Source organism: Acinonyx jubatus, chromosome C1 (assembly GCF_027475565.1).
Source record: "Acinonyx jubatus isolate Ajub_Pintada_27869175 chromosome C1, VMU_Ajub_asm_v1.0, whole genome shotgun sequence".
In the NCBI taxonomy this organism is placed as follows: domain Eukaryota; kingdom Metazoa; phylum Chordata; class Mammalia; order Carnivora; family Felidae; genus Acinonyx; species Acinonyx jubatus.
The window spans coordinates 207,144,544-207,162,532 of record NC_069381.1 but is presented as its reverse complement, the minus strand read 5'-3'; the positions used below and the strand labels follow the sequence as shown (position 1 = coordinate 207,162,532).

The window sequence follows — 17,989 nt, the reverse complement described above, 5'->3', positions numbered from 1 at the left end:
CCCTCTCCCACTCATGTACTTTCACCTGCTCAAATAAAAAATAAAACTTAAAAAAAAAAAAGAGTGGGGCACCTGGGTGGCTCAGTTGGTTAAATGTCCAACTTCGGCTCAGGTCATGATCTCACGTTCGTGAGTTTGAGCCCTACAATGGGCTGTGTGCTGACAGCTCAGAGCCTGGAGCCTCCTTTAGATTCTGTGTCTCCCTCTCTCTCTCTGCCCCTTCTGTGCTCACACTCTCTCTCTCTCTCTCTCTCTCTCTCTCTCTCTCTCTCTCTCTCTCAAATAAACATTTACAAAATTAAAAAAAAAAAAAAAAGAGTAAGTCCAGGGCACCCAGGTGATAGCAAGCGGGGAGGTGTGGGAGCAGAGGCAGACAGGAACATCTCATTAACTGGAGGGAGCAGATGCCCCACGGCCTCTTACCCCCCAGCCACCTAGCAACAGCACTGCGTCTTGCCCTTCCCACAGCCCTTCCCACAGGGGCAGCAGCCCACCCAGTAGCACCTGCAGGTGATGCACCTGTCGCAGCGACCGCCTCAGCCACCGCAACTTCCACAGCCACAGCATCCCGTGGTGTCGGTAGAGAGGACTCAGGAGAGGGGAGGAGGGGGACTCCGGAGTTGAGGGAGGTCTAGTGCCGCCTTCTGCTGGGGGAGGCCCTGGAATGCCATCTCGAGGAGGATGGTGATAGAGCCACCCAGGACACGTGACAAATGGCTTCTTCTGTACTATTTATTCCAACATCCAGAAAAGAATGTAGCGTCCTTTCTCATTTACATACTTACTGGAAACATTTAGAGTTTTTACCACATGGAGGAAGGACGGTCCCTCTACTGGGCAGAGTTCACCTGCATGAAATAAGAATTATTTCATGTTGCATGTACTTATCTACAGTGTACAGGTCTGGAAAATAGCCCACCTGGCGATGAAAGGCTAGAATCAGGTAACTCGGAAGAATGTGCTTCAGAGTCAGGACAATGTCTAGTTCTTTCCTGACGCATATAGATTCTTCCCTACATATCAAAACACCTCCTATTCAGGTGGAAAGTGAAAAAGCAAGGAAAAAGCAACAACATTGTGAGCTGACCATCTGATGCCCCTTTACTCTTGCAGAGGCTGGAAAACATCATCTGTGGGGAGGGGGGAGGGGAGGGTTCGGGTGGCGTCTACACCAGGTGGGAGGCGGCGCTGGGAGTCTTTTCTAAATCTGGTTCTAGGACTTTAAGCTACTGAGCACAAAATTCTAAAGAAATTCTGAATTAGGTTTCTTTGGTCACAGCAGTCTGGAAAAGATGTTGGCCTCCCCCCCTGCCCCCCTTCCCCTGCCCCCAGACACCTATATTCCCAGAAAGATCTAGATCCCAAACCCGAGTCTCTGTGTGACTTTACAAAGGAAGTTGGCTCGAGCAGGGTGCACACTTCACTGTGTGGACTATGCCCTGACAGGTTGGCCAGGCAGGAGGGGGCACAGAGGACTGGGAGCTGGGCCATCTCAGATACCGGAAGCAGGAGAAGCAGAGATCAGGACTCGTCCAGAAAGGAACAGAAACCAGCAGACCTGAGAAAGGACCAGTAAACTGGTCCAATTTGCCAACCTCCTGTGTCCCCGACAACAGAAGAAGGAAGGAGATGGCCCAAGATGGTCTTTGATGCAGGGACATTTGTTTCATTCGTGCAGCCAACCCGCCCTGCTGAAGAGAGTCCGGCACGCTGCATGACCTGGGGAAAGTTACTTCACTTTTCTGCACCTCAATTTTCTCACCTGCAAAATGGGGACAAGAACAGTCCTACTTCGTCGGATTGTCGCGAAGATTAAAGAGGTTAAGACGTGCGTCAAGTGGCCAGCCCACAGGCAAGGCTCGGTAAGTCTGGGCTGATGTTACTGCTAGCAATTATTTTTCGAAATGTGACATGGCCAGGCACCCCTTTTCTTGGGCTGCCTGAGGTTTGATGGCAAGACCACATTACTAGCATTTTGCTAAGACAGTCGGAATTGGAACATCTCCTGTTACTGCCTAATTACATCGCAGAGCATACGTGTGAGTCTGGGAACCCACAGCCATTGCACTAATGGGAAAATGAGAAGTTTTGAGACGAGACTGCATGAGGAGGAAACTACTGAATGGCATTGGTAGAGATTCCTTCTAAAGTACTAACCCCTCTTATTAACAATTAATTCAGGGCTGACTACAAACTAGGCATTGTTCTAGCCCCTGCAACCAGCGTATTTTTACTCAGAGGTCTTAAAAAAAAAATCGTCCTTTGTTTTCTATTTGCGGCAGAGAAAGAGAAATTGAACAGCTCTCCTTACTTCTTACAGCATCAGCTTCTTCTCCATCTGATCCTGGCCCGGATTAGAACAACATATGCTGGCTTTATCTAAATTTACCGGGTTTTTCCTGCTTTAACGCTAAAGAGTAAACTAAAATGTTATTTTATTTGAAAGTATATGAAATTTAACTAAATGCTTAAATTTCATTTACAGGTGTCCAATTTTGGCAGACCTTATCCCCATCTTTGGTCTGTAACTTTCTAGTATAGTTATTCTGAGGACACTGTAGGAATTGGGGGGGGGGGTTATAAAGAGGGTGTAAAACATAGTTGCCAAAGTAATGCAGGCATTTTTGGCAGCGGGAAGCAAATCATTCTACAAATTCATTATCTCTAGCTTAGATTTTCCAGATCTTGGGAATTTAAAAAAAAGGCTGGGTGAGGGGGAAAAAAATATTAGGAAACTTAACTGTGTCCACTCCACAGACACTGTTATCTGAGGTATCACACTGGATACCTCTTGGTACACACCTCTTGGGGTTTCTCTTCCACAGTCAGGGTGACCCAGAAAGCTAAGGAGAGAATGTTGAAGAGTTGGAGGGGGCTAAAATACCCACAGCAAGTTCTTAGAGCATTGGGGGGGGGGGGGGCATCCCACACACACCCTGTTCTCTTCTACTAAATACAAAAGGAGAATTTTGGACAACACTGCCCTTTCCTTTTGTTTCCTTTCCTACCTTTGGAAACAATTATAAGGGCAACTGACCTAATCTAAGAATGTGAGTTTCGAGGTCATTATCTAAAATCCGCAGTGCTGACTGGCCAGTGCCAGCCCTGGGAGGTACACCCACAAGCAGGGAGAAGAATACTGGCCTGGAACCAGCTGCAAATGTCCGGAAGGAGGTGGCTCAAAAGCAGGTTGTGATACAGAAAAAAAAAAAAAAAAAAAAAAAAAAAAAAAAAAAAAAGATGTAGCTCATTAACAATGGCAACAAAGAGAGGCAGGTGGCTGAATCTTCAGCCTCAGAGACGAAATTGCTTTGGAGATTCTAGCAACGGAGGCTTGCTCGAAGGAAATGGTTGGGGCTGGGAAATGCATCAAGCTTTGGAGATAAGCATTCAAGTAAAATGTCATGGAAGAAAAAGGCAAGTATGTGCCCTCAAAAATTCAACCCAATTAGATGTTCCAAGGAAGAACACTGTGACTTGGGAAAAGACCCGGGGTGTGAGATCCAAATACGAAGCTAGTAAAATAGTAGTGGGAGTGTGACCGACTGGTCTTCTTGCCACTAACAAAAATAGGTGCTGAGAAAACCCGAAAACTTCGCTTCTCCAAGAAGCTGTTAATGTGATAGCAGTGATCTATTTTTAATACAAGGAAAAAAGTCAATTCTCTGCGGATGCAAAGGCGGAGGGCTCATTAATCCGTGGTAATGAACTCTGCCCGGTCCTTCCGGTCTGCTGCGGATTGCAGCACGCCACGGCGTGCCTCATTGCTCAATCAAGATTTTCGGCAGGTGTTGCAGATCTGCCCTGCAGACCGGAACTTGGACATCGCGGCTGACGGCGGCTGGCCTCGTGTCCCAGCGGAGCAGAGGACAGAACGCCGCGCTCACCTTGTGAATTTCTTTTTTTTTTTTTTTTTTTTTGCTGACTAATGCTCTCCTTCTGTGCAAAGCGTCCTCTTCTCTCGCTTTTAAGACCACAAAGGTAAGCCCAGACAAGCTTTACTTTTCTGCTGGAGGGAACAGCGTGTGCAAAGACCCCTTTCCAGTGTCTGCTTCAGACACCGGTTTCACCCAATAGGGGACCACCCTTGCTTTGTCCTAGTAGGGCAAAATAAAATACGGACAAGTATTCCTTCCAGAGAGGAAAAAAAAATTATATCAGAACAGAGAGGGCCATAGGAAAAGAATAATTTGTATAGAATTCTTATTTCTACTCCTTGTGATGGAGAAGGTACGTGAATCAAATAATAATTAAAATGTCATTGCTTTTTATCATTTGCCCAAGGCTGGAGGGGGGCTGCCACATTTATTCAAAATTGTATGCTGTTAAGTGTGGTGGTAAAGGCAAAGCATCCTTGAAACAACTTCTGAAAGTCGGCTAGCAGCATCAGCAGCAGGCTGGAACAGAAGGGGTCGATGCCTCATAGCATCCAAAGGATAGAGCTGGCTGTCAATGCAGACGCTCTTCCCCCTGCATCTGAACTTTCAATCTAGGAACCTTTCCAGCTGGGAATTAAGCACCCCATCCCGGAAAGCCTGACAACTCTTAGATGCCACTAGCAATAAATAGTGCAGGATCTCTTTGGCCCAAGGAACAGCTTGTGGGGGGCTTAAACTATTCAAAGAAAACCTCTGTAAATGTCCACTGAACTGATTTCAAGAATACATGCTGCATTACTCAGCCATGAAATGAATGAAATCTCGCCATTTGTGACAAAATGGATGGATCCAGAGAGTACAAAGCTAAGTGAAATAAGTCAGAGAAAAATACTATATGATTTCATTTGTATGTGGAATCTAAAAAATAAAACGAATGAAACAAAACAGAAAGAGACTCACAGATACATAAGCCAAATTGGGGGGGGGGGGCTGGGAAGGGGCAAAATACATGAAAAGGATGAAGAGGTACAAACTTCCAGTTTTAAAATAAACCATGCCAATGTATTATACAGCATAGGGAATATAATGAGTCATGTTGTAATACCTTTGTATGGCAACAGATGGTAACTACACTTATTGTGAGGATCATTTCATAATGGTCTAAAAATATCAAATCACTGTGATGTACACCTGAAACTAACAGGATGTTGGATGTCAGTTATTCTTATCCTTCAATAAGAAAAAGAGAATGGGGCGCCTGGGTGGCTCAGTTGGTTGAGCCTCTGACTTCAGCTGAGGCCATGAACTTGCGGTTCATGAGTTCGAGCCCCGCACTGGGCTCTGGGCCGACAGCTCAGAGCCTGCAGCTTGCTTCAGATTCTGTGTGTCCCTCTCTCTCTGTGTTCCTCCCCCACTCGCGTTCTGTTTCTCTCTCTCAAAAATAAAGATTTTTTTTTTTTAATTTTAATGAGAAAAAGGGTATGCATGCCGCATCTTATAGCAGTAGGGATAGATAATACGTGACATTTAATGATGCGCATCGTTGTAGACGGCAACCTGAAGCTGTACGTCACACAGTGGAAATTTGGGGGTGGGGGGAGGGCGACCTGGACAGAGGAGGAGGGAAACAAGACTGTAGAACAATTTGAAAGGAATGAGAGAAGGGAACTTCAGATCAGCACGCCCCACCAAGCAGGCAGAAGAAGATTTCGAGCTTTACGTCCTTACAGAACTGGATTCTAAACTGCATGACCCCGGGCAAGCCACGTTATCTCTCCTGGAATGTCTGCCTGCCCATCTGCCAGGTTGAGACAATATCTGCTTTGTGAACATCCGAGGATTCAAAATGAGGCGTAGAAAGCATGTAGTATCAATGCCTGTCCAAGCAGGTATTAGGTTAAACGGCACGTGCCGGAGGTATTATTTTTCTGTGCTTGTTGATGGTATGTGTTAGGAAGCACTGATTTGGTTTTGATTGGGAATTGCGTCCTTGGAGTACACGCTGAGCACTCAGAATCTCAGGACATGTGGACAGACCGGTAAAGCCAGATTCTAGAAGGTCGCTGGAAGTAATAATTATGGGTGGTTATTCAAAGGTATCAGGAGAAGACAGGTTTCACTTGACTACCCACGTGCTTCCAGGGGTGCAGAGCGGCTGAAAGTCTTTTGTGGGCTGAAGCAGTTCAGATATTTGTGTGCACAAGTCATTTAAAGAGCGTGGCCCTCCACACTCGCCTTGTGCAGCACTAAATCCGGCGGCAGCGTGCAGACCTGACCCTCAGGGGCTCCCTTTTTTGGGAAAGTAATCTGGGCAGAGGTCTCGGAGTGGTTCTCGGCTTGGGGGTGGGGTGCATCGGAATCTGGAAAATCTTTGAGTAGCGGCTGAAAATTGCACCCAGGAGAGTCTGGTACTTCCTCTTGGAAGGGCACTCCAGGAACTCCATGAAAGATGGGGAAAGCCCTGATGGAGAACTCAGCTATTCATCCAATAGACGAGATAAAGAATGCAAAATCACCAACTGAGAAATGTTGTCCAAACAAAAACCCTTAGAATGAGGTTTTCTTCCACACAGATGTGATCTAAACATGGGCAGGTGATGGAGCTTAAGGCATTGGTATGATTGTTGTAGAAATAAGGGAAAGAACGAAAGGAGAAGGCTGGAATATTGGGGGGTGGGGGGGACAGATATCCCAATGGAGCTAAGGAATAGTACAGTGACCGTAGCTGATGACATAGCAAGAAGAGATGTTTGTAGACACAGCCAGACGACTGGATCCCTTATTAGAGGGAGAATACAGTACGGCCATGAGAATGGGGAGCTGAGGTAGAATGGAAAAAAGGGTCCTTGGAAATGAGGCCTTATCCTGGCACTGTGGCCTATTCTTCTCCTCCTCTCTCCGAGGCTGTGGTCCTCTTCCATCCCCATCAAGTGGGAGATTGTGTTTCTTCCCTTAGATTGATCTCTGGTTTTCTCAAGCCAAAATTCAGAGGGTGGAGGAAATTCAGGTTCTCCAGGACAGTGGAAATAGCTGTAGGTAGGCCCATGGAAGTCATGGAGAAGAAAAGACCAGAAGTTCAGCTCAAAGTTCAACTGTAGAATTGTGCAACAACCCACAGGGAGGCTGAACAGAAATATGATGAATGAAAGAAGAGAGTAGGCTTCCAGATGGCTGTCAGTATGGCTCATCGATGGCTCCACAGATAGTCATTTCCTCAGCCACTTACACAAGAAACACCTAGAACACCCCAGAAACGTTCCATATGGAAGAGCATATCCCTACTCTCTGTGAAGTAGAAGTGAATGGAAAACAGATCTCTCACCCCAACCACTGGCAAATAGTTTTCATTGTCATTATTCGTCTTGACTGATGTAATTTAGCGTCTATCATTGCCACCTACTCCACTTAGGTAAGAGCTTTATTGATAGAATTTGGATCAGCATTTATTTTACCTCGAAGAAGAGGACAGTCAACGTAATAGGTCCCCAAATAAGCCAGTCTTCATGGGGCCCACCTTGTGAAGGAACAGGGTGGGTGGTAGATAACATGGGGTAATCCAGAAGATCATCCCTCCCAAAGCTCTTTGCCCACGGAAAGCCGAAACTCCACCCAAAGCCACTCACTCTTTTCCAGGGAACTTCATCTTCTATGGTGAACATTATCTCTAACCTCCTTTCAAAGTGAAATTACCAGACAGCCAGGTGATTGTTACTAGCAAGTGTGTGCGAACACACTTACGGAAATACGTGTATTGCTCACTGTAGACCGCACACGTGTAGATCGCTGCCACTAAGAATACCAGAAGCCAAGACCTTAACACAGGAGTTCTTTAACACAGCACATCGATTTCCAGGCTTTGTTTTATAGCTAAGACACCACACACACATACACACACTCCCTGCCCCCATTATCTCAATGGTCCGCAGGGCAAGAGGGACTTTGTGAGTCAAGGAGAAGAGATAAAAAAAATTCTGTGAGACTCAGCAGGGGAAGGCTCCTCAGAAGGTGGATTTTTATCTTAAGCTCGTTCACCTCACAAACGTCTGTGCTTCTTTGTCCGTTGGCAACTCCAGATCATCCCCACTACAACCACCTGTCAGGGCATCCTCCCTCCTGCACGGAAGAAGCCTGGAATGATATTTGCCTGAACTCGCTTCCACTGTGTGGTTACAGGTCAACCTGCTTACGAGAAGCACCCCTGTGAGATTTGGAAGATGGAAAATTCAAAAAAAAAAAAAAAAGTGGCCAGGATTGTCCAAGACAGTTACCTTAATTGCAGTAAAATCCAGTGTAGAATTCCTTCTCAGAGAGGCCTTTGGATACATACAAAATCCCCACTCCCTTAATAATATTTGAATCCAAATTTCCTGAAGCCTGGAAGAATATTCTCTAACATACCAGGGTGTATAAAAATAAAATATGATTAAATTTAAACAGTTACTGGAAAGTGTCAGATGTTGGAATTTTAAACGCAGAAATGCAAGTGGAGATTTTTCCATAAATTCATATAGTGTTTGGATTATCAGGGTCCTGTCAGAACTATTTCATAAAACACACTAGTTTTTGCCATTTTAACACGCAATGTGTAAAAACTCCTATTGGTTCTATTTCTCTGGAGAACCCTGTTGGGTACAGTAGTGAATCCTATGCTATATTCTTTGATAGCACTAGGTAATTTATCCCCAAAAAATGCAAATTGAGGACCTACTAAATACTAAGAATATAGTAGACACCACAGTGGATGGATACAGCTCTTCTTTTTAAAGGGAAGAAATAGGGGTGCCTGGGGGCTGAGTCAGTTAAGCGTCTGACTCTTTGATTGCAGCTCAGGCCATGATCTCACAGTTCATGGGTTTGAGCCCCGCATCAGGCTCCGTGCTGACAGTGGGGAGCCTGCTTGGGATTCTCTCTCTCCTTCTCTCTCTCTCTGCCCCTGCCCCCCCCCCAAAAGATAAATAAATAAACGTTAACAAAAACAAAGGGAAGATTTGAACATAAACCGTTAAGCATATAGAGAGTGACAGAAGAAAAAACAACCATCTCGGACAGGGTGTTTTGAGAAGTCAAAAGGGCCACTGGAGCACAACCTGTATGAACGTGTGGGATGCAGCCCACCTTCAGGTGCCTGAAGGAAAAGTATTCCAACAGGTGGAACGGGAAGGATTCAAGGCCCCCAAAACCAAGTGCATTTGACTCACCTGGGCATGGGCAGCACACGGTCGTGTAGGTTTTTCCTGTGGAAGGTACGCTGAGCCGCGGTCAGGAGACAGGCCCTGTCACTACCCAGCAGTCACGTTATCTTCCAGTCTTTACTTCTCTCTAGAGACGTGAAGCATTAGGACCAGATTGGTGTTTCTTTCCAAAACACTCACAGTGGCTCTGCATTCTCTGCCCCCTCTCAAGGAACTCCAACGTACACATAAAGATTGTGAGGAACATTCCAGCAAGGGAACTCGTGTGACTTGACTTAACCCAATGCTTCTGAACTTACTTGGTCTCAAAATTCTATTTCTATTATGAATCGAATTTGAATTCATTGAAAACACTTTTAGAAACGCCAGACTCTAAAGAGCCCATTTATCTTTCAATTCTAAAGCCGTCTGAACAATGGGACATAAAATCACACCCCCCCCCCAATTCACCCCTCATCTCCAGCAAAAAGAGAGCAGCTTTTAAATTTATTCCTGGAAGTAGAACCTTTCTTACATATAAATTCATATGTGGAAAAAAATAAATACATTCCGGGGCGCCTGGCTGACTCAGTTGGTTAAGTGTCCTACTTTGGCTCAGGTCATGATCTCGCGGTCCGTGAGTTTGAGCCCCGTGTTGGGCTCTGTGCTGACAGCTCAGAGCCTGGAGCCTGCTTCCGATTCTGTGTCTCCCTCTCTCTCTCTGCCCCTCCCCCACTTGTTCTCTGTCTCTGTCTCACAAATAAATGAACATTAAAAAAATTAAAAAAAAATAAATTCCTATGTGAACGGTCAATAAACAAAACAGATAAAAATCAGAGATGTCTGGGCTGAAGCAAAGGCTGGATTTGATGGGACATCATCCGCTCTCTGTCCCCGTGGGCCAGGATCACACCGCCCTCTAGTGTCTAATCTTCAAGGAGCGTAAAGCCAAAACCAACCCCGAAATCTCATTCAATTTCCAGCCTCAGAACTGCCTCCAAACTGCTGTTTGCTAAGCTGTGACTCTCAACGTGAGGTCCCCCAAATGGCAGCCTCAGCATCGCCTGGAAACTTGTTAGAAATGAAAATTCCCAGTCTCAACCCTCCAGGCTGAGACCTGCTGAATCAGTGAGTGGGGAGAGACCCACTGGACGGTGTCTCCCGTTTTAGCACATACTCCTACCAATTTTTTTTTTTTTTGGTACCATGCTGCTTTCAATTAAGGGGTAAAAATGGACTCGGGACAGCCTGTCAAAACCCAAAAATTCACAAAGGAGTTTCTATACCTAGCAGTTCAGCAATTTTCACTTTATGCCATTCTTTCTGACTCAATAGGAGTTACATCCATTCCAACAATACACTGGACCCAATGTATTTGTAGCACTGCCATGAATAATCGAAGAAGGTTCTAGAATGAACCTGGTCATCTTTTCTTTAACAGAAAGTGTCTGCAGTGATAATGCCCATTGGAAAAAAAAAAAAAAAGAGGGTTTGCATCGTGAAATCCCTGTAGCACTAGCCCGCGTTTATCGCGTGTGCAGGATGGTGTTTCCATCGTTAAGTCTTTTAATCTGGCCAGCCGTGCTGAATTTATGCTCTGTTCAGACCAGGAGATCAAATAAAGGTGCATGAATGGTTTAGAGCAATTTTCCTACAGCTACAATAAAACTGGCTTCCTTCCTTCCTTCCTTTTTTTTCTTCTTTCCCCAAAGGCTTCCTGAGTACTTGGGGGTGGATGAAGGCTCTGTTGGCTGAAAACAGAACCCTACTAAACGCGCCCTGGGAACATCAGCCTCCCGTACAAGAGACACCTTCATTGCCACCGTCACATGCTTCTTTCTAAAACTTGATAACTTGATAAAGAAGACAGATTCGGTAAAAAGGAGAGCAGTTGTTATAAGCATCAGTATCTCAATGGAAAAATCAATATAAAACTTACAAGTAGAGTAGTGACTAAGCCATAGGGAAATTTATAAATTTTTATTTAAAAAATACAGTTTAATGGAGCACCTGGGTGGCTCAGTTGGTTAAGCGTCCAGCTCTTGATTTCAGCTCAGGTTATGATCTCATGGTTCATGGGTTTGAGCCCCACATTGGACTATGCACTGACAGTGCATAGCCTGCTTGGGATCTTCTCTCTCCCTCTCTCTCAGCCCCTCCTCTGCTCTTTCTCTCTCTCAAAAAGTAAATAAACTAAAAGAAAAAATGTTTTAAATTATAGTTTGCTTAAGCGGGTGACCTAAAAGGGTAAGTATCATTTCTGCAATTCGTACAACATTAAATTTAAAAACCTAAGGGGCGCCTGGGTGGCTCAGTCAGTTAAGCGTCCAACTTCGGCTCAGGTCATGATCTCTCAGTCTGTGAGTTCGAGCCCCGCATCGGGCTCTGTGCTGACAGCTCAGAGCCTGGAGCCTGTTTCAGATTCTGTGTCTCCCTCTCTCTGACCCTCCCCTGTTCATGCTCTGTCTCTCTCTGTCTCAAAAAATAAATAAATAAATAAACGTTAAAAAAAATTTAAAAACCTGACATTTCAGTCTTTTATGAGAACATTTCAGTTTTTGAACAACCACCATATGGGGTATAAACAATGTTTATTACCTAGCTGAAGATATTTATAATTAGCTACAAAAACAAACTGGGAAATTTCACTCCATATGTAAATAAAGATGCATTTTCCTTTTTATATTTAACAATAATGAAAGTATGAATACAAAGAAATCTGGGCTAGAATATGTTTCATGAAAAATTTTAAACGTGAAATACATCATACATTTTGTCCAAATTATCAAAAATTCCTATTAGGTATATCAAAGTCAATATCAGCTTCCTAAGATGACTGTAAAAAAAAAAAAAAAAAAAAAAAAAAAACAAGTAAGTGCGGGGCGCTGGGTGGCTCAGTCGGTTAAACATCCGACTTCGACTCAGGTCACGATCTCGCGGTCCGTGAGTTCGAGCCCTGAGTCAGGCGCTGGGCTGATGGCTCAGAGCCTGGAGCCTGCTTCCGATTCTGTGTCTCCCTCTCTCTCTGCCCCTCCCCCGTTCACGCTCTGTCTCTCTCTGTCTCAAAAATAAATAAACGTTAAAAAAAAAAAAGTGCCACAAAACTGGGTGGTTTAAAACAACAGAAATGTATTCTGTCTCTCATAGTTCTGGAGATGAGACATCTAGAACGAAGGTGTCAGCAGGACCCTCCACCCTCTGAAATCTATAGGGCAAGAGCCTTCCTTGCCTCAGTCAGCTTACGGTGTTTGCTGGCAATCCTTGCTGTTCTTTGGTTTGTGGATGCCTCTCTCCAATCTTTTTTTTTTTTTTTAAGTTTATTTACTTTTAAGAGAGAGCAGGGGGAGAGGCAGAGAGAGGAGAGAGAAAATTCCAAGCAGGCGCCCAAGTGGGACTCAAACTCATGAACCATGATATCATGACCTGAGCTGAAATCAAGAGTCAGATGCTTAACCTGCTGAGCCACCCAGGTCCCCGTGCCTCTCTCCAATCTTTGCCTTGTTATCACATGGCCACCTTCTCCCTGTGTGTCTTTGTACCTGTGTTTCTCCTTAAGCATCTCAGTCATATTGGAATAAACACCCACCCTACTCTAGGATGACCTCATCTTAATTATATCTGCAACAACCCTGTTTCCAAATAATTTCCATTTTGAGGTGCTGGGAATTAGGACTTCAACATACTTTCTTTGTGTGGGGGACACAGTTCAGCCCATAACAGTGCGCCTTCTGGCCTCTCAAAATTTACATCCTTCCCACATGCAACATTACGTTCACCCATTTCCCAACATTTCCAAAGGTCTTCACCATCCCAGCATCCACTCTAAGTCTAGGCTGTCATCAATTCAGAGTCCCAAACTTCATCATCTAAATCATATAGATCAATATGGGTGAGACCCAAGGGATATGATTCATCCTTTGGTAAAACTCCCCTTCACCTGTGAACCAGAGAACAAGGTATCTGCTTACAGAACACAATATCACAGGATAGAGTAGACATTTTCTTTCCAAACAGGAGAAATTGAAAGGAAAAAAGGGGGTAATGGGTCCTAAGGAAGTCTTAAAAATTATCAGGGCAAGTTCTATCAGATTTCAAGCCCTGAGAATAATCCTGTGTGGCTCGATGCTCTGTCCTCTGGGCCAGATAGGGCGGCAGCCTCCCCGTGTTGGCCTTGAGGGGATCTCATCAGCCCAAACTTCTGCATCTGTGCCTCTGCCTTCAGGGTCATTCTTTTCTCATTTCGTGCTTCCCCTGCCCCTGTTAGTCCAGGCTAGTAGTGATTCTGTGGATATAAAATTCTCAAAGATCCGTCAGACACCTGTGCAATTCAGAGAGGTGCAAACCATCAGGCAAGAGGGCCCTCCACGGAGCATTCCTGGGGAACCCCATCTCTATTCCCAGCTTTTGCTAACATGGTTCATTGGATCCATTAGCCACACAGCCGAGCTCTTTAGCAAATGATTGTCCAGCTACGCTCTTGGCACTGTTTGCAAAGTATGCTATCTAGAGGGGCTGAGAATCTTTCAAATCATTGAAGACTGGTTCCTTTTTGCTTTGCAGTTCCTTCCTCAATTTCTTTCTTTTCCCTCATATTTTACGATAACCAGCAAGGAGAAGCCAGGCTGCACCTTCAACACTGCTTGGAGCTCTCCAAGCAAAATATCCAGATTCGTTTCTTACAAGTTCTACTTTCCTTCCAACAACAGAACAAAATTCCATCATGTTCTCTGCCGTTTTCTAACAAAATTCACCTTTCCTCCAGTGTCCAATAGCGTGCTTCTCCTTCCCATCTGGGACATCATCGGAAACACCTTTACCATTCCTATTTCTAGCCACATTCTGTTCCTGGTGATATAGGTCCTCTTTAAGACAACAGGCACTTTCTCCGTAGCCCTCTTCTCTTCTTTCTGAGCCCTCGACAGAATTGCCTTAAACAGTAGTATTTCCACCAACAATCTCTTCAAGGCATTCTAAATTTTTTTCTATCAAATAGCCCCAAATTCTTCTAGCCCCGATCCATTATCCAGTTCCAAAGCCGCCTCCACGTTTTTACATATTTGTTACAGACTACATCACCTCCCAGCACCAACGTCGGTATCAACAATGCATTAGTCCTCATGAGTTCCTGGATGCAAGGGAAACGTGCCAATGAAATGAGTCCCTAGTCCTACCTGACGGCCTCCGAACAGCAAGAGGAGTGATGTGGCCGTTGAAAGTCAACCAGAAAGAAATCTGTCAAATCGCCATTAAAAATGATGAGGCCACGTGGTCACTGTGTGTTAAACAACACTGCAGGTTAGAAAGGGCAGAGCAAGGTCCAGATGGAAAATGTTGGCATGGAGAGCTGATTTAAGAAATCTAGATTTTAGAAAACACCACCACTTTTAATACTTAGTCGTGGTGAGCTGGAGCATAGAGATTATTTTCTTTTAATTCTTAATAAGTATATACAGTAAATGTTCACTAATTTAGAGACGATGCTAACTGAATTTAGTAAAACATCACAGAAAAGAATAGGTGTGGACAGCATGTATTTGGAGCAGAACCTAACTAAACTGACCAAATGTTCTCCGTAATGGCCTGACCATAAAGTCCTGATTAAAAGGCAAATACGTATGACTTATGACCTTTCATATGTAAGTTAATAGTTATAAAGGGCTTTCAGACTATTTAGGTCCTTAAAGGAATAGTTTTCCTTGCAAATCTAATCTCAAACCATAAACTTACTTTTTCAGTGTCTTCTTATTCTCTTAAAATAATTTTGAAATTACTTATACATTTTGTACTGATGATCAATGATTCACCTTAGCTGGGGCTATCAATATGAGCTGTTAACGTTATCAGCAATTCATTGGTCTTGTGACTTCCTGAGTCATGGGACTAGAGCAGATTCTCAAAGAAAGGCTAGGGGAAAACCCTGGTATTTATCGCGTTACGCAGAGCCCCAGTCCTCTCCTGTTGACCTCATTTACTCCCCGGAAACAATAAAGTAGATGATTGTTACCTTCTTGTAATCAGTGGGACTAGGAGAGGTAAAGGAATTCAAGTAAGTTCAGCCAGCTATGGTTAGTTAATACAACAGAAAAAAAACCCTATTATCAGAAGGTCCACGGCACAGTAATAGCCAGGATATCTATTAGATGCCCACCCAGTCCTTCCAGTACAGCAGCTCCACAAAGCGGCAGGACTCCCCACCTGAAGCAGCTGAAATAGCCCTGTGTCCCGAAACAGAAGCCCACTGCATTCGATGCACCCGACATCCTCAGGAAGACTAGAAATTTGCGTTTTGACATAATTAGGAGCAAATCGAAGCATCCGTTTGGTAACGTTTTAACTGATTTCCAATGACCTTTGAAGCAACAGGTTAAAAATCAACTACGAATTATCATCTGTTTGAACTATTAACAACCACACCACTAAGATAACCTGAGATTGTAAATTCAGTAGTCGTCCCTTTTTAAAGCAGTAACTCTGCCATTAATTTTAAAAAGCGAAAAATGCCTTGGAATTAACAAGGTCCGAGGAAGGAATGTTTGCATCTTTCACGTTGGGTTCTTTGCTCCCTTCAACCTCAGCAGAGACCTCATATCAGGGAATAGCGTATGCTTCGTGTTTCAAGGTTCTTTCTAGGGAGCCATTAGTTTTCTCCAGGCCATGGAGCAAGCAGTTCAATCCAGAAGGTCTGTGCAGGCAAAACACCAGAGATCAAATGACACCGTCTTTTTGCAATAAGCGAAGATACCAGCAGGGGGCGAACTTGGAGCCCATCCTCACACCCGCAGTCCAAATTCCATATTCAAGATTTATTGTAGCTGTTTCTCCACATGATCACTTGCTATGTGAATCCTTCCATCGCGGTGGAACAGATTCCATAGTCTAGTCAAACCAACCAATCCACCCATTTTGAGTTCAACATTCTTTGACACCCTGGCTGCCAACACTTGGGGTAGAATAGGAAGTTATCCACTCTACAGGTGAGGAAACCTGAGGCCTCTGTCCATTAAGAAACTTGTCCAGGGTCACACAACTTAAAAGGTGGATCGGAGATCTGTATTTGCTCAACTGCAAAGCCCGTGTTCTTCTCACCAGGAATTCCCCTTTCATTACTCCAAAACGATTTTCAGAGTAACCTCCATATTCTTGAAAATCCAATGGTGGCTTATAGTTCCCACTCCAGAGGACAACTTTAAATAACCAGAACACTTGGGAAATATCTCATTATTATATGAATTTTTTTGCTCAGTTAGAAAACCCTGTTTGGTCCAACGGATGTACTTTCACCAAGGAGTTGAAGACACCTTCCGGGAGACCTTTGATATATATGATTCTGTGCTAGACTCGGTGACAAAAAGGAATCCCTGCCCCCACGGAACTCCCAGGCTAACTAGCAGATATGGATGTCAATACATCAGTGCCTCTGAAAGCCATCCACCCTGCAGACTGCATAGTTTAGGCTTACTGATTGGCATCGTTCTAACATGGACTGATGTGGGTAGTCTCCACAACGTGAGGTAGGTATTATTTTCCCTATTTTACAGATGAGAAATCCGAGGTACCAAAGAGACCTGGTAACTTGCCAGAGTTTACATGCTTGTAAGCAGCGGAGAAGAATGTGGACCTTATTGACTCCAGAGCCCTGCCCTTGACTTCCATGCCATAATGCCTCGCCAGGGCTGTAACGGAGACAGAGCATAGACTAAGGCAGGAGAGGAGCTGGAGAGGGTCAGGAAGCTTCGGGGAGGAAAAACGGTCGAAGACTGAGCGAGGGAGATTCTCTCAGAGCAGTGGATTGCCTTTCTTCAGGCTACCCATGTCTTCCTTCAGTCAGCCAACCTTAAGGTTTATCCTCCCGGACGGAAGTTCTGACATTTCAGTATTAGCAACATAAGTGGGGGAAAAAGTAGAGCAGGAACCAAGTATCAACTCAGAAAAATACTTTTAAATACCGTTGAATTTCATCCATGATGCGATATTGTCATGTAATTCTTCTGAAAGTAGGTATTACAAACAATCCAAATCACCTGGGTGGATGACAGTTTTAATTAGTTGAGGCTTCTGATGCTAAACCAATGTTTACTTTGAATTCAGTGCTTAGAAGAAGCAAGGGGTCTATCTGCTTTATAAATCTTTACTCCCCCAAAGGCTATTTTATTCACCATTTTCAAGCATTCATTAATGAATTTCCAGGTCATCAACCACTACAGGGTAATAGGCTCAGGATGGGGACCATGAAACAGACGTTTGCTTAGCAACTGTGTCTATCAAAACTCCACCAATCTTATCTCAGGCCCAAGATTTCCACCATAGGAGAAATTCCCTGACTTTTTTCTACTATGAAAGATTACAGGAGAGCATGGCTGACTGGCTTGCAATGCTGGGAACTGGTTTTTCATCAGCGACCCTGCCATTCCAGCTGAGATGAAATTTAATCCCGACTACAGTGTTTTCAAATAATCATCAGTTTTCTCTTTAAACCAAGAAATGCAAAGGCAAGACTCAAGTTCCTGCATTTTGACCTGTGGTATATATTTACTGTCGCAATGCTTTTCGTTTTTTCCTTTTTGGGACCAAAGGACAAATGGAACTTGGGGAAGAGAACACAAGTTTTATGAAAAGAAACCATCAATTTCTGACTTGCTTTTTTTTTTTTTTTTTTAAGCGTAACCATCCATGAATTGTTGCCAGACATCACCAAGCCATTCCTGGGTTTTTCCCACAGTCATCCTCTGCTGCTTTGGATTTTTCTCAATGATGAAACCATCAGAACCATTCGTTGTACCTTATTTAACAGGACCAGATAAAAATATAAGCCTCAGCACGGTAAGATTACTCACATGTTGATCTTAGTTTTACATCTTGTGAAAACCGGCATCTAAAGTTTTGGGTAGAAGCAAAATATCAGAACTTCTCGCAAACTCAAATGCAAACAAACGGGTCTTA

General features: G+C 44.1%; 1 protein-coding gene and 1 long non-coding RNA gene across 11 annotated transcripts in view; one reads left to right on the top strand and one right to left on the bottom strand.

Moving 5' to 3' along the window:
- Positions 1-241: 241 nt before the first annotated feature.
- LOC113596241 (uncharacterized) lies at positions 242-15,458 on the bottom strand. Of its 2 annotated transcripts, none has more exons than XR_003417006.2 (3): positions 14,221-15,458; positions 9,077-9,197; positions 242-848 (listed from the first exon to the last, which is right to left on the bottom strand). It is a non-coding gene; the product is annotated as an uncharacterized LOC113596241 (long non-coding RNA). The 2 variants fall into 2 exon arrangements; XR_003417002.2 differs by having other exon boundaries at positions 242-1,762; positions 14,221-15,455.
- LOC106972303 (thiamine transporter 2-like) overlaps positions 1,051-17,989 on the top strand; it is a 44,667-nt gene continuing 27,728 nt past the window's right edge. For 3 of the 9 annotated variants that reach the window (XR_008295595.1, XM_053215899.1, XM_053215898.1), the window contains exons 1-3: positions 1,051-1,862; positions 3,789-3,981; positions 17,709-17,869. Coding sequence is in view for 6 of the 9 variants with exons in the window: in XM_053215899.1 (XP_053071874.1) it covers positions 17,720-17,869 (150 nt within the window). In the remaining 3 variants the exon portion in view is untranslated. Of the gene's footprint in view, positions 1,863-2,913; positions 3,982-17,708; positions 17,870-17,989 lie in introns of those variants that run through there. The other 6 variants (XR_003417000.2, XM_027048691.2, XM_015069222.3 and 3 more) reach the window with 5 other exon arrangements.